Consider the following 17,569-nt stretch of genomic DNA (forward strand, 5'->3'; position numbering starts at 1 on the left):
GTCTTTCTTACTGCCAAGGTTCTTTTGCAAAAACTATGTAAGTCCCAAATAGGCTGGGATCAGCCTCTCAACGAGCCATATGTGTCTGCGTGGCTAAATTGGGTAAACTTTATGCGTCAAATAGGTCATGTTACGGTAGCTAGGGCTATTAAGAAGAGAGTTGACGAACCCGAAGCGGAAATAGAATTGCACCTGTTCAGTGACGCTTCAGAGATCTGGCTATGGAGCAGTCGCGTACGCACGAGTCAGTTATTTGAAGGAACAACCCTACTGTATTTTGTTGTGCAGCAAGTCTAGGGTAGCACCTATCAAACAGGTCACTATACCGAGGCTTGAAATGGCGGCAGCAGTGTTAAGCGTGAGGCTTAGTGAAGTCTTACAGAGAAGCCTGCCTAATTTTTTCTGTAAGGTAAACTTCTACACAGATTCCATGGTAGTGTTGTACTACATCAAGAATATCGAGAACCGCTATAGCACCTATATAGCCAACCGCCTCGCCATTGTGCACCAGTATACGAAAATTGAACAATGGAGTTATGTAAAGTCGTCAGGGAATCCAGCTGATTGGGCCTCGAGAGGTATACAAAAAATGTCAGATCTTGAGCTTTGGTTCAAATGTCCTACCTTACTGCATGGTGAATTTTGTACAGCAATCACTGACTGTCCGGAACCTACTCATGACGATATTGAGTTTAGAAAAACTGCTGTGGTTAACTTGAGTAGTATAAAGTACAATCTGTCACCTATTCTCTCTCATTACTCCGAGTGGTTGAAATTAGTCAGGGCCGTAGCATGGCTTAGAAGGTTCATAGAATTCCTGATGATACTTCGTTCACCGAGTCACGAAGGATCCGTTCATCTAGGATGTTTAAAGGTCAAGGAGCTTGACATCGCCAAGCGTAAAATTTTATTGATTTTATTGGTTCAGAAAGAGGTGTATGGAGAAATACTTAGTGGATTTAAAAACAATGGTAACGTACTTAGTCACAATGATCTGAAGGGCTTATCACCGATAATACTTGATGGGTTACTCTGCGTTGGAGGTCGACTAAGCTACTCAGAGTTCCCAAATCCCTTTAAACATCCAATAATATTGCCCAGTCGACACTTAGTGACAGAAATGATAATTAGACATTATCATAAGGAACAAGGACACACAGGAACGTCACAAGTACTGGCTACGATTCGAAAAAGGTATTGGATAATAAAAGGAACCAGCACAGTTAAGAGAGTGATAGGAAAGTGTGTGACATGCCGGCGGTTTACGATGAATACAGGACGACAGTTGATGGCGCCGCTTCCAGCTTGTAGAGTTCAACCAGGATGGTATAGCTTCTCAGCCGTGGGAGTAGACTACTTTGGACCCCTTGTGGTCAAGAGAGGAAGATCATTAGAAAAAAGATATGGATGTGTATTTACTTGCTTGCAAACCCGAGCGGTATATATTGAAATGACACATAAATTGAATACTTACTCGTTTATAATGGCCTTGTTACGTTTCATTGGAAGAAGAGGGAAACCTGCAGAACTTTACAGTGAAAATGGGTCAAATTTCGTGGGTGCAGTCTCCGAACTAAGGAGATTCGTGCAGCAGTTGAATCAACAGAAAATAGACAAAGAACTCTCAGCTAGGCAGATTCAGTGGCATTTTAACCAGCCCTCATCCAGCCATAGGGGTGGAGTTTGGGAAAGGATGATTAAGTCCATACGCCGACTGTTATTATTGATAACTAGAGAACAGACTCTAACCGATGAGACTCTAAGCACTTATTTGATTGAGATTGAAAGGATATTGAACGATCGACCCTTAACTCCGGTCGTTCAAGATGCTAACGATAAACTAGCCTTGTCGCCAAATACTTTGTTATTATTGAGAGAATGTGATGGAATAGTCGAAGAAGGTAGCATCAGAGATAAATATGACAAACGTTGGAAACAGGTTAATCATCTTGCTAATGTGTTTTGGAAAAGGTGGTTAAGAGAGTATTTACCATCCCTACAAAAACGTCAAAAGTGGTTAGTTGAACACCGCAATTTTCAGACAGGGGATGTTGTGATCGTGGCTTCGGACATATCGACCCGTGGAAAGTGGCCCTCGGGAGTAGTTGAAGATTGTAAAATAGATGACGATGGAAGAGTTAGGACAGTGGTTGTTCGTACGAACAGTGGATTAGTCAGAAGTGATATACGTAGATTATGCCTACTGGAAGGCTCGAATTAGTTCCTCGCATATCAGTGTAAGTAGGTCGAGTAGGCGTACTGTTGTAAGTCCTACTCGTTCCTGTAGTGTGATATGTTATATAATGAACCATGACCATAGGTATCAAGGTAGCTTATGTGGTATGGAGGGATTTTGGGGGCCGGTGTAAGATCCATTTTGAATGTTTTGTGTGTTGGTGAAAATCCCTCCATGTATATACTTGTACTTTGTTCCTATTGATCCCCTTAGTTGTACATTGTTGTCTTTTAATTACAATTGAATTGTTAATACCTGTATTTTTTTATTATAGTTTTTGTTTTTCTTACGCATTCACTAAGTTTGTGTTTCTTCCTGAACTGCATCTGTGTTGTTTTACTTGACACTTGTTCTTGGCGGTAGCCATATTGATTTGCTCCTCCTTTTGTGTGTGTTCTATCCAGTCAGGATAGAATAACGTTCATTTGTTGTGACTGGTAAATTTCCCTCATCTTCTATCAATTTCTTTATTTATTGTAATTTAGATTTGATTGATTGAACAATTATTGGTTGAATAGCCGGGTGGTAATATTTGTTTAGGTAACGATTTACATTTAAATTTATGATGAATTATAGAACCGCTATTTACCCGATTACTTGTTTTGATTTCTACGGGAAAGGACGCGTGTCTAACGTCCCCGGTCGGCTATTCTTCAACATCCAAAACGTAGTTTGGATTTAAAAGTCATTCTTCTCACTTAAAGTAGTTATTGCGCAATCAACTATGCTCGCACACCAGGACATAAAGATACTGACCGTGATCACAATAGACGCACCCAACTCGGCTGTCGGAGGAGGCTTACAACAGCGCGTAAACACCAGCTAGCAATTTTTGGAATTCTTCTTGAAACGGTCTGGAAACACTTAATCGAGGTATGGCACTTTCGGTAGGGAACACTTACCATTTGTTGTACTGTACGGCACTCTCAACACTGCAGAAGTTCGAAACTTCACTCTATTTGCCGACCACAAACCTTCCATCTTCTCTCTTAGCTCATCTTTATACAGGTACTCCACTCGAGAGTTTCGCCAACTGGTTTACATTTCTCAGTTTACTTCAAACATAAAACATGTTTCTGGACCAAACGATGTAGTTCCAGACGCTTTGGCTCGTATAAATTCTGAAAACGAGACAAGTGGAAAAATAGATATTCAACATTTAACGCGGAGAAAACCCAAAAATCAAGAAAGCGGGAAGGATTAATTCAATTCAGTCTGATGAAATGGCTCAGCCTTGCAGGTGTGGTCATTCTTGTGTAACTTGTCACGTCTATTGATTTTTAGTATATTGTTCCATCTCCAGCCTAAATGTGTTCTCCATCATATATAGTGATTCTTACGATAGGACGAAACAGTGTAGACAATGATGTAACTTTCACATATGATCTTACAGAGTAAGTAGTCACATTATGACAGACCCACAAGTTTAGGATTAGGTCTATTATTAGAGCAATACAACTAACGAAGTATACCATAATTTTACAGATACTTTCTTAGGATCAAATGGATGCTGTCACGTACTAACGTATATGTACCGTTTCACATGATGGCCAGAAGCAGTACATATCTAGGATATTACTGCTGAGACAGTGGCCCACACAGTCGAAAACCCATTTACGCGACATCTTAACCTCCAGAAGAATTAGTAGATCATTCATCACCTTCAATGAATATGGATCTGAACTCGTCCACGACTCCAGTCTAATCTAATTCCAATCGGTCGTAATCAATTGATGTTTTCTTTTAACCTGCTCCACGAAATTTTGCACACTTCTTCGTATGTCTTCTTTCATCACGACGGTTTCTCGAAATGGTATACAAATTACATTTCAAAGTCATTCATCAATAATCTAAACATTATATCATCGACAAAACGGAATTAACGATAGATTCAGCAACAAAGTTCTTAAAGTCATGTACTTAAGAATAAACCCTAATAATGTTGATCTTCCTACCGTACACTCAGAAGATACGAGCCTCATAACAACGAAAACCTCATTCGTTGTTCAACAATTACGAAAAAATTTCCCTAGCTTCTGACAAACGAGCTGAAATAACGCGCTTTCAAAGAAGAGTGAGACCTCCATGGCACTCAAATGATAACTACGAGTAGGACAATGAGTGACACTTTATTTTACTTCGCTTGTTTGTATTATTGTGTCAACAAAATATACACTATTTATTCTAATATGCCCATGTATGTGCATTTTTTTATTTTTTAAAAAAACCAAAACAATCATCGCGTGAAAATTGTCTCTACACTAAAGTATGTTATCTATGCGCATGTACACCACTGTTTTTCGTTTATTGCGCATTCTGTGCGTTTTTACACGCGTATGAGTATATTTTGACATGTACTTACAATCCGGATGAGGAAGATGAAACACCGACGAAGTATACGACGAACAGAAATTATCATTGTACATTTTTTTCATTTCTATATTGTACCACACAACCTCTTATATTAAGAAAAGTCGATCGCATGTTACTGAACACAACAAGCAATCAGAAGTGCTTACCGATAAAAAGCTCATTATGTTTAAACTTCTGGGTGGTCACATAGTCGGGTCATCACCACCATACTAGGTGGGCAGGGAGTCCCAGCGGTAAACAAATTGGCAAAGTAGTTAGTTCTGTAAGTCTTCGACGTTGATGCTGACCTCATTAGTTCTACTGAACACAATAGCTGAAGGTGTTCTGTCATGCATTCGCACCAGTTTATTACTGAGTACGCCGTGTTACAACAGCTTTTCAACTACTAGCCGGCCCAGACTAAACGCTTCTCGACATATCGATAGCCCTCAAAATATATCTTCAAACCCATTCATTTCTGACTTTCTACTTGACTGAGTTGACATACTTTGATTTTGAAAGTGTTTGTGTAAAGGCGTCGTCAAACATCAGATACCTGTGGCATCCTTAACAATATCTCTTGTCCAGACGGTGTTGTATAGGACTCACCAGCCAACTACAGTAGACAATATTAAACGAAGCAATAAAAAGACACTAATCCCCTCTTTCACAAAAAATACGCAATTGCAGATGGAAATAATCTTTTGAATCCAAACTTCTCATGGCAGTTTAAACTCAAATTTTCGCTTCTGCAATGTTGTCCGTCAATTCCGTAATTTGCTGTCATTCAAGGTTTTCAAACGAAAGTATTCCAACAAATTTTATTCTTTGAGATTAAATGTCTGACCTTATACTGGTACATTAACGTTACATGTGTACTGGATGTTGAATCATCACATATTTGTTAAGATGAATGTTGCTAAGGTCAGTTGTAGCATTGCGCAATATAATTTTTCGAAACATTTCATCCCTTAACGTGGACATGTTTTTGTTTGCAAACAAACAGCAACCAGTTTAATTATACTTTTATAAAGTTCCAATTACCTTGGATGGATGATACTTTTCATGTAAATGTGCAAAATATATGTTGCTATCTTGTTGATTGAACAGATTATAGGTTCGGTTAACCCTGAATTTCTCTGTCCAGAAGTGTGCATAAAAACACTCAAGGATACATCTTCTGATGAGGAAAGTACACCGAAAGATGAGGGGGGGTCAGAATTCAGGGATGGTTCTGATATCTCCCAACCCGTTCTTAGGCTTGTGGATGAAGAAAACCTACTCGTTCTCCCTCCCGAAGACCAAGAAGAGAAAAGTGAGGTTGATACAACACTATACGACGATCGTAGGGACGTCGGAACGCCATCAAGTATGTTGCATATTGGTTCCCGTAATGATAGATGAAGCCGTGATAAATAAGCCGGAAACCCCACATAAATCACCAGAAACAGTTGAAGGTCAAGTTTGCAAGAAAAAAAAGAAAAAGAAGTAATCTCATCATTCATAAATTTATTTAGAATCTTTTTCAGACATCTTATAGTCAATCTTTCAAACTGTAAATATGAATCAGGTTTGTTTGAGGCTCAAATTAGTAAACACCAACCATATTTATTAATAAATCTTGATGTTTGTTTGAGAGAAATCTATTTGTTGTTTTGTAAGTAATAGCATTTCGATAGAGTATGCAGCAAGGCCTGGGAAATAGGTAAAACTTTTGAAGACAGCTGGCCCTTATAAAACTATTACTTTCTAAATCACACTCTGTACTAAACTATATAATTACTTGTACACATACTACCCTATTTCCACCTAGATAAATATGATATTTTTTATTGTATGAGGTTACGGGAACTGGTAATATACAGCTTAATGAATTCGTGTACTACAGCCAACATATACGTTGGACGTTCCGGTATATATATTTGACAACTGGGAAAACAAAAATCTTGGTGGAAATTGAGTAACAACTATATCGCATTGTGCACTTAAAAGGTTTCAGCCAGCGATTTTAAAGCGTGAGTATCTCGTAAAGAGTAAATATACGAATATGGTTTGTGAAGAGGGGAGAATTCGGTGTGTCGTAATGAATTTTATGATTCCGCTATATTTTACATTTATCACTCTAGAAATTGTTGAATAAAGTGTGGTATTTTGATCAAACCGCATAAATTATACCACTAACCGGCCTGCTGAAAATTGACAGAATAATATATCCCAACGATACGGACGGATACGTTTAAAGTTTTTCGAATCGTAGCCTGTGCGATGTAATCTATCCAAGAGTATATTAAAGGTTCAGTCTACAGTCTTGCAGTTTTTCCTGCAGTTTTATGGATGCCTAAAATAGTGACGATACGTTAAAGTGTTATCGATATTTTATCACGAGTATATTCGAAGGTGAAGGTACGCTCTGTAACCAATATGTTGATATTGCTAAACGCAAGTGTAAATTAATAAATATGGAGAGAAAATCAGTCTTAAAGGTTACTTTTTGAACCGCCGAGTTGTGATACAGGTAAAAGTCTGTAGCTCAACTGGGCTTTCTTAAATGACTTAACTGAAAGTAGCCTAGAGCAGATGTTACAAAAAATTTATTTTTATATCATTTTTGCTGAATCTTTCCACTGATCATTTGCAGTCCTAAACATCAGTGGAAAGTTTCAAACAAGCGGTACAAAATGAACTAAAACTTCACCCCACTTCAAAAACTGAGGACTATTAGGACTCAGTCGCTAAGTCAACAAGGCGATGGTGTTTGAAGCGAACGGTACAGACTTCAAGTCCCAGAGTGAACATCAACTCTGAGATGCAGGCACATTCACTTGACGACTCCTAAATAAGACGAGACTTGCGTCCTAGGTTCCACTGATACCCATCATCATCTCTGCTTAAAATTTTATAAGTGTCTCAATACAGCAGTACTATATCTTTAACCAACAGGGTGTTGATGTGATCCACATATTATTGTGCGAACCCTTTGGTTAGAGGCTTGAAAAGTCAAGAGAGTTAGCAGTTAAACACTTAAATCGGCACTGTCCAAGATGTCAGTATAATTTATGCCTCATACTCTTAAAGTTCTCTAAGCAAATTATATCGTATTTCTCTATATTGTTCACATCACACCACAGTTGAGGTCTTTTATGCTTAGTTTTGCTTTTTCATGCTCTTGGCAGGCGGTAAAGTCTTAACAAACTCATTGCTTTTAACACCTATACAAAAGGCCTCAGTGAACTGGAACTCGAAGTACTTTTTAAAAGCATAAACAAACTATGGTAATAAAATTTTTACCCAGAAAAAAATTCAACAGTGAAAAACCCAGTAATATAAGAAGATGGTCAGCATTTACACGTTTAATTTAGTTTTTGACTGGTATTTTTCCGGAAATTTCATATGATTTGGTTCGACAATAAACACTCGTAGAAATCTAAGCAAATAGTATGCCAGCGTCACTATGAAACAGACAAACTATCGACAAATTACTTTCTCACTTGAGTTGATCTCTACTTGTTAAGGACATTATCAGACTGTCGGTACTAAAACAGTGTTTATGTATATTTCCCTATAACTCCCAGATCATATGACCGACTTTTATTTATTATTGTAGTACGTAGAGTTCTGAAACGATTTGGCTTCCGAGAGACTGAAGATGACGAAGATTGGTGTCTCTATTGGACCGATTATTCAGTCACTATTGATAAGGTTCTGGTTATGAAACAGTGGCAGGTATGTGCTGAAATGCTTTTGTGGGAGACACGATAGTTGTAACTTCTTTAAACCAATGTAACTTTCAAAGTGTCTGATGTGAAGAGAACTTATTCAAGCCACTACATTTCTAGTAAATGGCGTTTCTCTTTAATTGCTGGCTATTATCTCATATTCAGTTTTTAAGTATTATAAAAGGTGTCTCAATATTTTCAAAGGAATCCCGACTTTGTTTTGTCGTAGTTATTTGTGAGTCAAGTTACTCCGGACTTACGACGGGCGATGTTAAAATGTGTCTAAGATTGCCTTTTTATCCATAATTTGAGCTGCAGCCTAAAACACTTCTGATTAGTATCAATTGATGTATTATGAATTTTTGAGACACTTTTAATGCTGCCTATAGCGTTATAACATGCAAGAGTAAATAATAGAATTAATCAAAAAAAGACAGGACAGGATAGTTAAATAAAAAATATAAAATATTCGATTTTGTTTACACAGGACAAATCTGTAGTATTGACAGATTGTCTTCTATTTTGAGCCACTCAGAGAACGACCTCTAAAAGGAAAGCTGGCTAAATAAAATACACTTCTTCATATATCTGAAGTCAGGTAACCAGTATTATATGTAGATTTGACTGTTGAAATCCTATTTTTACTTTATATTACCTGTATAAAGCCTCTCTCAAATCTGATAAACTTTATCATTTACCTTTTCAGATTAAACACATTTTGCAAAACATCAAATGAGAAAATAAGCGTACTTTTAGGACTAAATCAACATAATTTTGTACTTAACTCTGATACATTCATCATTTGCGTTTAATTGTTGCATTCATTATTGTGTAATGAAAGAAAAACATTTAGTATTTAAGTACATATGAGACAAAGGTTTATCAATTACAAACTTCGTATTTAATGGACGTTATTTATTGCTTGGAAATAAACAAACACCATGTATGATCACATAGAAACTGTAGAACAAATAATTGTTACAAATTAACGAGGTATAAATCACACATATTATATAAGCATGAACTACATCATATGATTAATTTATCCAAACTAGGATGAATATGATAAAAACCTCCAACAAACTTGCTCGGAAATATAAGATACAACCTCGAAATAAAAGTGCAAGAGACTAAGTATAACTAACTAATATTACTTACAATAACAGTATAAACGGTTAATTTTATGTTGAGTGTTATTTATCGTTCGATAGTCTACCTTACATTTTTAATCAGTAATTTTAAGACAGGCTGCACAAACAATAGTATATTAGCTTAAGTTGTCATAAGTTTTTACCACAATGAAACTACGAACTAACAGAAGTAACAATTCATTGAGATGGTGGTGGATTACGAGAAATTTAACACAATAACTGGTTTTTCATGTTTAGCATTCAGTTCTGTTATGATTTTTAGTGATAACGTCTAATAAAATAACTGGTCATTTTAAGTTATTTAAAAGTTCAAGGATTGTTGCTGAAGCTGCAGTAAAGCCAATCGTAACAGCTTTTAATGTCTATTACGTGATTTGTGGTGTTTGGATACGAAGTAATATACAAAGGGTTTAGAAGTAATACAGAGTGAACATACCATAATTTCAACTGGGTTGAAAATAATTATGTACATAGGAATCGATTGATCATGTAATATTTAAAATCTAATCAAGCAGTCGATTCATATGAATTGTATTAGACACAACCTTTGAACGTCGGTATCTAATGTCCTCATATCAAACCTACATGTTCACATTTTATTTTTAGCGGCGGAAAAATGTATAGATTTTTTATTGGATATTCATAGATCTCGCATATTTGATGTAATTGAGTCTTTAACCTTGATATCAAACGTCCAACTTCATTATAATGAACAGTTAGTCGGTAACAACGTAAAACTTCGTACGTACGTACATCAGTTCGAGTTGCCACGCCACATTAGCACAGAGACGCAGTTGTCGACTCAAATTCCGTACTGGTAGAAGTAGTAAAAGTATAAGCAGTAATCGGAAACATTAGGGCTTGAAGATGTTATTCAAGGAGTATAATACAGTCAAATAAATTTTGAAAGAGGAAAAAAAGGGACATGAAGAACTCAGAAGTTTGGAATTTGGGAGAACACAACGAGTGGATACACCAGCGCCATTGCAGACGATCTTAAGCCATGTCATTCAGGGTCTCTAACCATCGGTTGCTATCGTCTCACGGATCCCAACCAGGTAGTCTACACCTACCAACATGGCTGTTTACTTGTCAGTGACTTCATGGACTTGTGCCATGTTTTGGTCTGGCCACCCCTAGCTTTCTTCCAATCCACTCCTATACCACTGAACATCGCACGTCGAGGCAGTCGGTGGTTAAAACAGTTTATAACTCAAAGAATAAACCCTTTGTTAGTATAAATTATTTAACAAAAATCAAACTCATAACCTAATAACTTAGCTGCAGTGAAGGAATTTGAGTTATTTTATAACACTTAATAATCTGTATTCTAAATTTTATTTTACAAAAAATGTATTTCCATACAAGTGATCTTAAATGTAAATAAATAACTAGTTAAACTATATTCCTTTTTCGATTATTCAAAACTTATAGAAAATAAATCATTTTCCAGGAATGTCTGAAATTTGTCGGAAAGATAGTTTGGCGCGTAATTTAAACAGAATGATCAGATTATTTCCTAAAGACTATAATATATTTCCAAAAACTTGGTGTCTTCCATCAGAGTAAGTTGAATTTTACTATTATTGTATGTTTCATGTAAATTATGATTCACTTTATATTATGTTTTTAAAAAGAATTTATTGTAGTTTTCACCATTATCAAAATATATCCCAAGAAAACTCATACATAATTATATATGGATGTCTTTCATAAATACTGTCTATAATATAAGATTGATGGTGGATTTCATTTAACTTATTAATCATTTTTCATCGGAAGAAAGTAAAGAGTAAAATTCACGTGGTGAATTTTAACAAAATATAAAATGACTTATCAAAATAAACAATCAAAATACGAATGTACTTTCAAAATTGCCAAAATACAAAAACTCATAAAGATTTAGGTAGAGTTTTGAAGAAGTAACATTTTTACGACTCATATAACTACCACTTATAATTATAATCTTACTACTATCTATACAGATTATTTTTAGCAATGCTAGTTCAAATCTTTTAACTACAGCGTAATCAATCAAAAGCTTACAGTTTTGACTAATAACTACTCAATATGCCCAGTAATATTAACTAGTTTTGCAAATATTTGATTATGTTAGGAGTGCTAAAATATTTTAGTATCCAGTTATGTTTTCATTATAAAAACTTTTTTTTCAGAAAATAAATATACATGGACAAGTTTTAGTGAACTTTTTTTGTTCTCCTGGAAACAAAGCCAAAAATGTAAATCTGATCAATAGATCATAGATTTATATTTAGTAAATGAGATGAGTTGAACGTTACAAGAGTGTTAAACAAAAACTAAGACCTTAATGAATCTAGCTGGGGATATACTTCATTTGACATTTCATCAAACTCCAATGGTTTATGTTTATTCTTCATAACATACATATATTCCTAAGTGGTACGTTTTAACATGCATCTATCGGATATTTGAACAATTTCTTATGTTACTTTCGACTAGTACTCCAGGATATACGTCTCAAAACAAGTCGTCAGTGAATATATTTAAGCAATAGTCACTAAGGTCAGATAGCGCGTTTCAAAAACTGACTCAATCTCTTTACATTCTGAATATTTTACTGGTATGATGTTTAAAAATCCAGAAATATATTAAAGAACATGTTAAACATTTCTAAATTTCTCTCAATAGTTGAGTTTATGGTGACTATTCCAGAGATTTATCATAACATTCTAACTTATTTAATGATAGTGATTATCGTTGTCTTCAATTAACATTTTCTTAATTTCTTTTTAGTTGGAATGATATTCAAAATTATGCTAAGAAGCATAAAAGTAAAACATTTATTATAAAACCAGATAATGGATGCCAAGGTCGTGGTATTTATATCACTAAAAATGCTAAAGATATTCGACCAGTGGAAAATATGATTTGCCAAGTGTACATATCTAAGGTGAATGTTACCAATTACTATTGTTAGTGTTATTATTATTAGTAACATTTAGAATAAAATGTATTACTTTCTCTATCAGTGACTTGTAATGAATTTCTACGTTGATAGTATCCAATTCTGTGCTTCTTGAATGTATAAAGAAATTTTTTGTTTTACACAAGGAGACGAAACATGATAAATACTGGACCATATAAGAAACGAACTGCTTAAAAAAGAACTAAATAAAGTGTTTTGCAACTTACCAAATATAAAAGTGAGCTTTGTAAACTGAACGAACTTTTGGTGAATCACAGAAAGCTCGAAAACATTTTCTGAAGGATGTAACAAATTTAGATTTCGGATCTAAAAGCTATGGGATACTGATATTGAACAATCATCTATTTATTGTGAACAATTGTATTAAAGGAAAAAATCGCCAAAATATGTCAGTTACCATTTTGATAGGTAAAAAGAAATATAGCATGCTCCAATTGTGGTACTAAGTGGTATAAATTAAAAGAAGCCTCCTTGCTTGTTTACAGATTTTATCACTCACCAATTCATAAGATCTTATGGGACTTTTAACATAAATGAAGTGGTCAATTTATTTAAGAACATTCTTTATTATCAGGCTAGGCTTTGATCCAGAACTGTCCTAAACCAACACATTTCAGACATTCCTGTATTGCTAATTATGGGGCTAAGAGGACTCAACATTTTTCAATTTGCCTATCAAACATTGTGTGCCTTCTTAAAGTAAATGCAAACATATTTCCTTAAAAAGTCAGATACATGAAGAGTGACTTCTAGAATCATACTCGCAACAAAATTAAACATAAGTGCGGAAAGCAAGCAACTGACAGAAAGAATACTTGACTGAATCAATTGAGAAAATAATGATTAATGAAATTAAATCAATTGGAATGGTTAAGGTACGACAGATATTTGTTATAAGTCTATTACAGCCAAGAAATATGTCTATCGATGTGGTTTAATTTTACTTACAGCTTCGATTAACTTTTTTGATCATTAAAATAGTCCCTTATAAGAAGCAGTATATATACATTTATTTGTTCTGTTAATTTATAGCAGCATTCGTTCAGTAAACTAATCGTTTAGTCAATACATTCTATAAATATATATTACATAATATAACGAAAAATGTATGACCCAAATGTATTGAATAACTGCATTTATGTGAATTAATAATTGGACTGATTTATTGTTGATAAATATGATTGTGTTAATGTTGCCTTTTAACAACTCTATATTATTTGATTAGATGTAATAATTGTTATGTCCTTAGCTTATACGATGACTGCGAATACGATTGCTAAATTTAAATACACGAACTTATACGACCAACAATTTACGCACACACCTGAATGAACAGCCTGGAGTCCTGATCGGTCTTTTTTCCTGCCTTTCAAGTCCAGAACATAAATCTCAGCCTTCGCAATATGAATAATATATTTCAAACATACTCGGTTAATATACAGACCCAACAGACTACATCACATCATAAATAGAAAATAGCATTTGTACAGGATCAAGCAAAAAGAGGCTGTGATTATGAGAAATTGTTACGAATAAATGGGAAATATCTCAAGAATAGTAAATCGTATGATAACAGTCAATAGGTCAAATAAAAGCTTATAATGAAAGGAATATGAATATACATAATCTAGTTACGTAATTGTTATACAATAAGAATATGCGTATAATATTAGTCCATAGATAGATCACAACAGTTACCTTTCATTATTCTCATCGGGATATAACAATAATATCAGTCAACTGGCTATAGTAAAGTATCTAGTCTCAGAACATGCGAGAAATAATGATATAATAGACCATATGAACAAAAAATAACTTCGTTCTCAATAGTCTTTGTAATTAAATGAATATGAACAACATGAGAATCACCTTATCATAATTTCTTCACTACTGACTAAATGAACTTGTAGAACTCTATTTATTTAAAGTAGAACTTTGTACTCATTAAAATCCGAAATGATTATAAACCATAAAGATTGATTAGAGTCAACTGTTTATTGTTTATACGATGTTTGTTCAAACATAATGAAAACTTGGTTTTATAGTTAACAAATGTAGCAATATTCATTAATGCACAACTATTCTAGATCATACCATAATACAGTTAGTCAACTAACTGTTAAACAAACTAGAAATTTCTGTTATAAAAACGATTCTTTCTGTTGACTAAAAGTGCTTTCTTCATTTTTTTTCACTATAAAATTTACTTTTCAGCCTTTTCTTATCGATGGATATAAATTCGACTTGAGAATTTATGTTCTGCTTACTTCATGTGACCCACTACGTTTATTTGTATTTAAAGATGGCCTAGTACGTTTTACTACATGTTCTTATATTGAACCAAATCAACGTAATGTACATGACATGTATATGCATTTAACAAATTATGCTGTACAAAAACATAGCGAAGGCTATATCAGAGATAATGAAGAAGGAGGAACAAAACGCCGAATTACAACGCTTAATCGATGGTTTAAAGATAATGGTTATGATGTGAAAAAGGTTAGCTGATATTTTTTAATCTTACATATATACTATTTTCAGAATTTTGATGGTGGTGCCATATATTGACGCTGTTGAAATATGAATATTTAATGATTTATTCATGCATGAATTCCGGTTTTCCAATTGTTTAAATGAACTAGAAGCAATACATGAGTCATGTCCTATTACTTACTTACTTACACCTGTTACTCCTAATGGAAAATAGGCCGCCGACCAGCATTCTCCAACCCACCCACTCTGTCTTGGGCCTTCTTTTTTAGTTCCATCCAATTCTTGTTCATTTTTCTCATGTCTATTTCCATTTCTCGGCGTAATGTGTTCTTTGGTCTTCCTCTTTTCCTTTGTCCCTGAGGATTCCATGTGAGGACTTGTCTTGTGACGCAGTTGGGTGCTTTCCTCAATGTGTGTCCTATCCACTTCCAGTGCTTCTTCCTGATTTCTTCCTCCGCTGGGATCTGGTTTGTTCTCTCCCACAGTACGTTGTTAATAATAGTGTCCGGCCAACGGATCTGAAGTATTTTGCGTATACAACTGTTAATAAACACCTGTATTTTCTGGATGATGGCTTTCGTAGTTCTCCAGGTTTCCACCCCATACAGTAGAACTGTCTTGACATTTGTATTGAAAATCCTGACCTTTGTGTTGGTTGACAGTTGTTTTGAGTATATTGAGACCTACTGCTGCTGAGACTGCTGCTACACTGATGGTCTTCTCCTGCATTTGTTGTTGCGTGTGCGATAGAAGAACCAGATCATCTGCGAAGTCTTAATCGTCCAGCTGCATCCTAGATGTCCACTGTATCCCGTGCTTCCCTTCAGATGTTGACGTCTTCATGATCCAGTCGATCACGATCAGGAGAAAGAGAAACGGCGAGAGTAAGCAACCTTGCCTGACACCAGTCTTTACTCCGAACGAGTTTGTCAACTGTCCTCCATGCACGATTTTGCAGTTTAATCAGTCATGTCCTATATTAAGATGAAAATGGAGATTAGAATGGTGATGATAAGTGCTAAACCAGCAAAAAGCTAATTGTCAATTTGTTTTGTTTGTTTTTATATTGTTCTGTTTATCAGTTGATTCTCTAAAACACGTTAAACTTTCATTATCTATTTGTTTATACTACAACCACTGGAACAATAATGTGTCTAATGACAGGTGCTGACAGCCGTATGTGAGTCTCCTGCATTAAGCATTATAAATCTTACAGGATACATGATTTCTTTTCGGTGAAGTGGTATTTGACTAAGACTTGCATATATTAAGTTTCTTTTACATATAATACTAATAGAATAATTAAATGTATATATATAATTTCAATGATTAAGATCATGAGTCAGTTGAAGCTAGACCACCATGGAAAACCTGGAAGCATTGGACGGCCGTTTCGTCCTATTGTGGGACTCCTCAGCAGTCCGCATCCGCGACCTCGCCCCCCGCGAGATTCGAACCCAGGACCTACTGGTTTCGCGCGCGAGCACTTAACCAATGCTTCCAGGTTTTCCAGGGTGGTCTAGCTTCAACTGACTCATGATATTAATCATTGAAATTACTATAATATCCACAAAAACCCATCTGGTATATATATAAGTAAAAATCTAGATTTCTGACTTTTCGTAGCTTCATTTAAGTCACTTCTTCCTTGAAATGTCAGAAATCCAAATTCTTGTTCATTGTGATATCAAAAAATATATTTATGATTATTTCATTATTATTAACTTTCTACCCGAATCCCAATTCATTTGGAATATTTCTATGTAAGTTTATTTGTAACTTTCAGCCAAACTGATCAATTCGAATGGTTTTCTTTGCTTCATATCAACTTGTATTTTTGTTTGTAAATTATTAAAAAATCAGATAAAGAAAATGATTAACAATACAGCTTAAATGAAAATACATTGTCACTCATTAACTACAGCGTAAATATTGATCTGGTTATTCGTGATCTAAATCATCACTTGTGCAACCAATCAACATTAAATCACTAGGCTAATAAACGAAACTTGCCCATGTCGGGTCTGAGACGGTTGTCCACCATAGACAACTGAAAATGATCCCACGAGCTGGTGAAACTCTTGAAGTTAGGCTTGTACTTTATTGTATACTGACTCAACGGTCTAAACGTCAGGAATTCGGGCGCAAAACTGAACGTTTGGAGTTCGACCTCCGGCGATGCAGTCATGGATGCACGCTAGTTAGGACTCCAACACTAGAACGAAACATTTGTTCAGTGCTTCTGCGTTTTCAGTAGCGGCTCAAATAAGATCAGTCCGTGATGTAAACTACCAAAATTTAAAAATTTCCACAAAATCCCCATACTGATTAAAACTCATTATAAAGCTGGCCATAATTTTTAACCTGCATATATCATTGCAGATAATATATTACACGATCACTAATGGATATAGTGTGAACATATATTTTGAATGAAAACAATCAGAATTAAACGGATAAGTTTAAACTGACTTAAAGATGAGTTTAAAATGGCAATTTTCAATAAAATGTTTCTCCACCAACAACAAATATTCGGAATGAAATCAAAATCACTAACTTTTCTAACTAATAATTCTTGAAAACATGTTCAATCACTGAATTTATATTATTAAACAAAAATTGCAAAGCGAATGTTATTTAGTTAGTTGTT

At 34.9% G+C, this 17,569-nt stretch overlaps 1 protein-coding gene across 1 annotated transcript in view; it reads left to right on the forward strand.

Annotated features, from left to right (window-relative positions):
• Positions 1-5,401: 5,401 nt before the first annotated feature.
• Positions 5,402-17,569, forward strand: part of TTLL6 (Tubulin polyglutamylase ttll6) — a 34,405-nt gene continuing 22,237 nt past the window's right edge. Inside the window, exons 1-8 of the mRNA XM_051213175.1 lie at positions 5,402-5,655; positions 5,699-5,957; positions 5,995-6,076; positions 6,118-6,158; positions 8,193-8,311; positions 10,890-11,020; positions 12,231-12,387; positions 14,638-14,925. Coding sequence (XP_051069129.1) covers positions 5,638-5,655; positions 5,699-5,957; positions 5,995-6,076; positions 6,118-6,158; positions 8,193-8,311; positions 10,890-11,020; positions 12,231-12,387; positions 14,638-14,925 — 1,095 coding nt within the window. The 5' untranslated portion in view covers positions 5,402-5,637. The remainder of the gene's footprint in view (positions 5,656-5,698; positions 5,958-5,994; positions 6,077-6,117; positions 6,159-8,192; positions 8,312-10,889; positions 11,021-12,230; positions 12,388-14,637; positions 14,926-17,569) is intronic.

Source organism: Schistosoma haematobium, chromosome 3 (genome assembly GCF_000699445.3).
Source record: "Schistosoma haematobium chromosome 3, whole genome shotgun sequence".
In the NCBI taxonomy this organism is placed as follows: domain Eukaryota; kingdom Metazoa; phylum Platyhelminthes; class Trematoda; order Strigeidida; family Schistosomatidae; genus Schistosoma; species Schistosoma haematobium.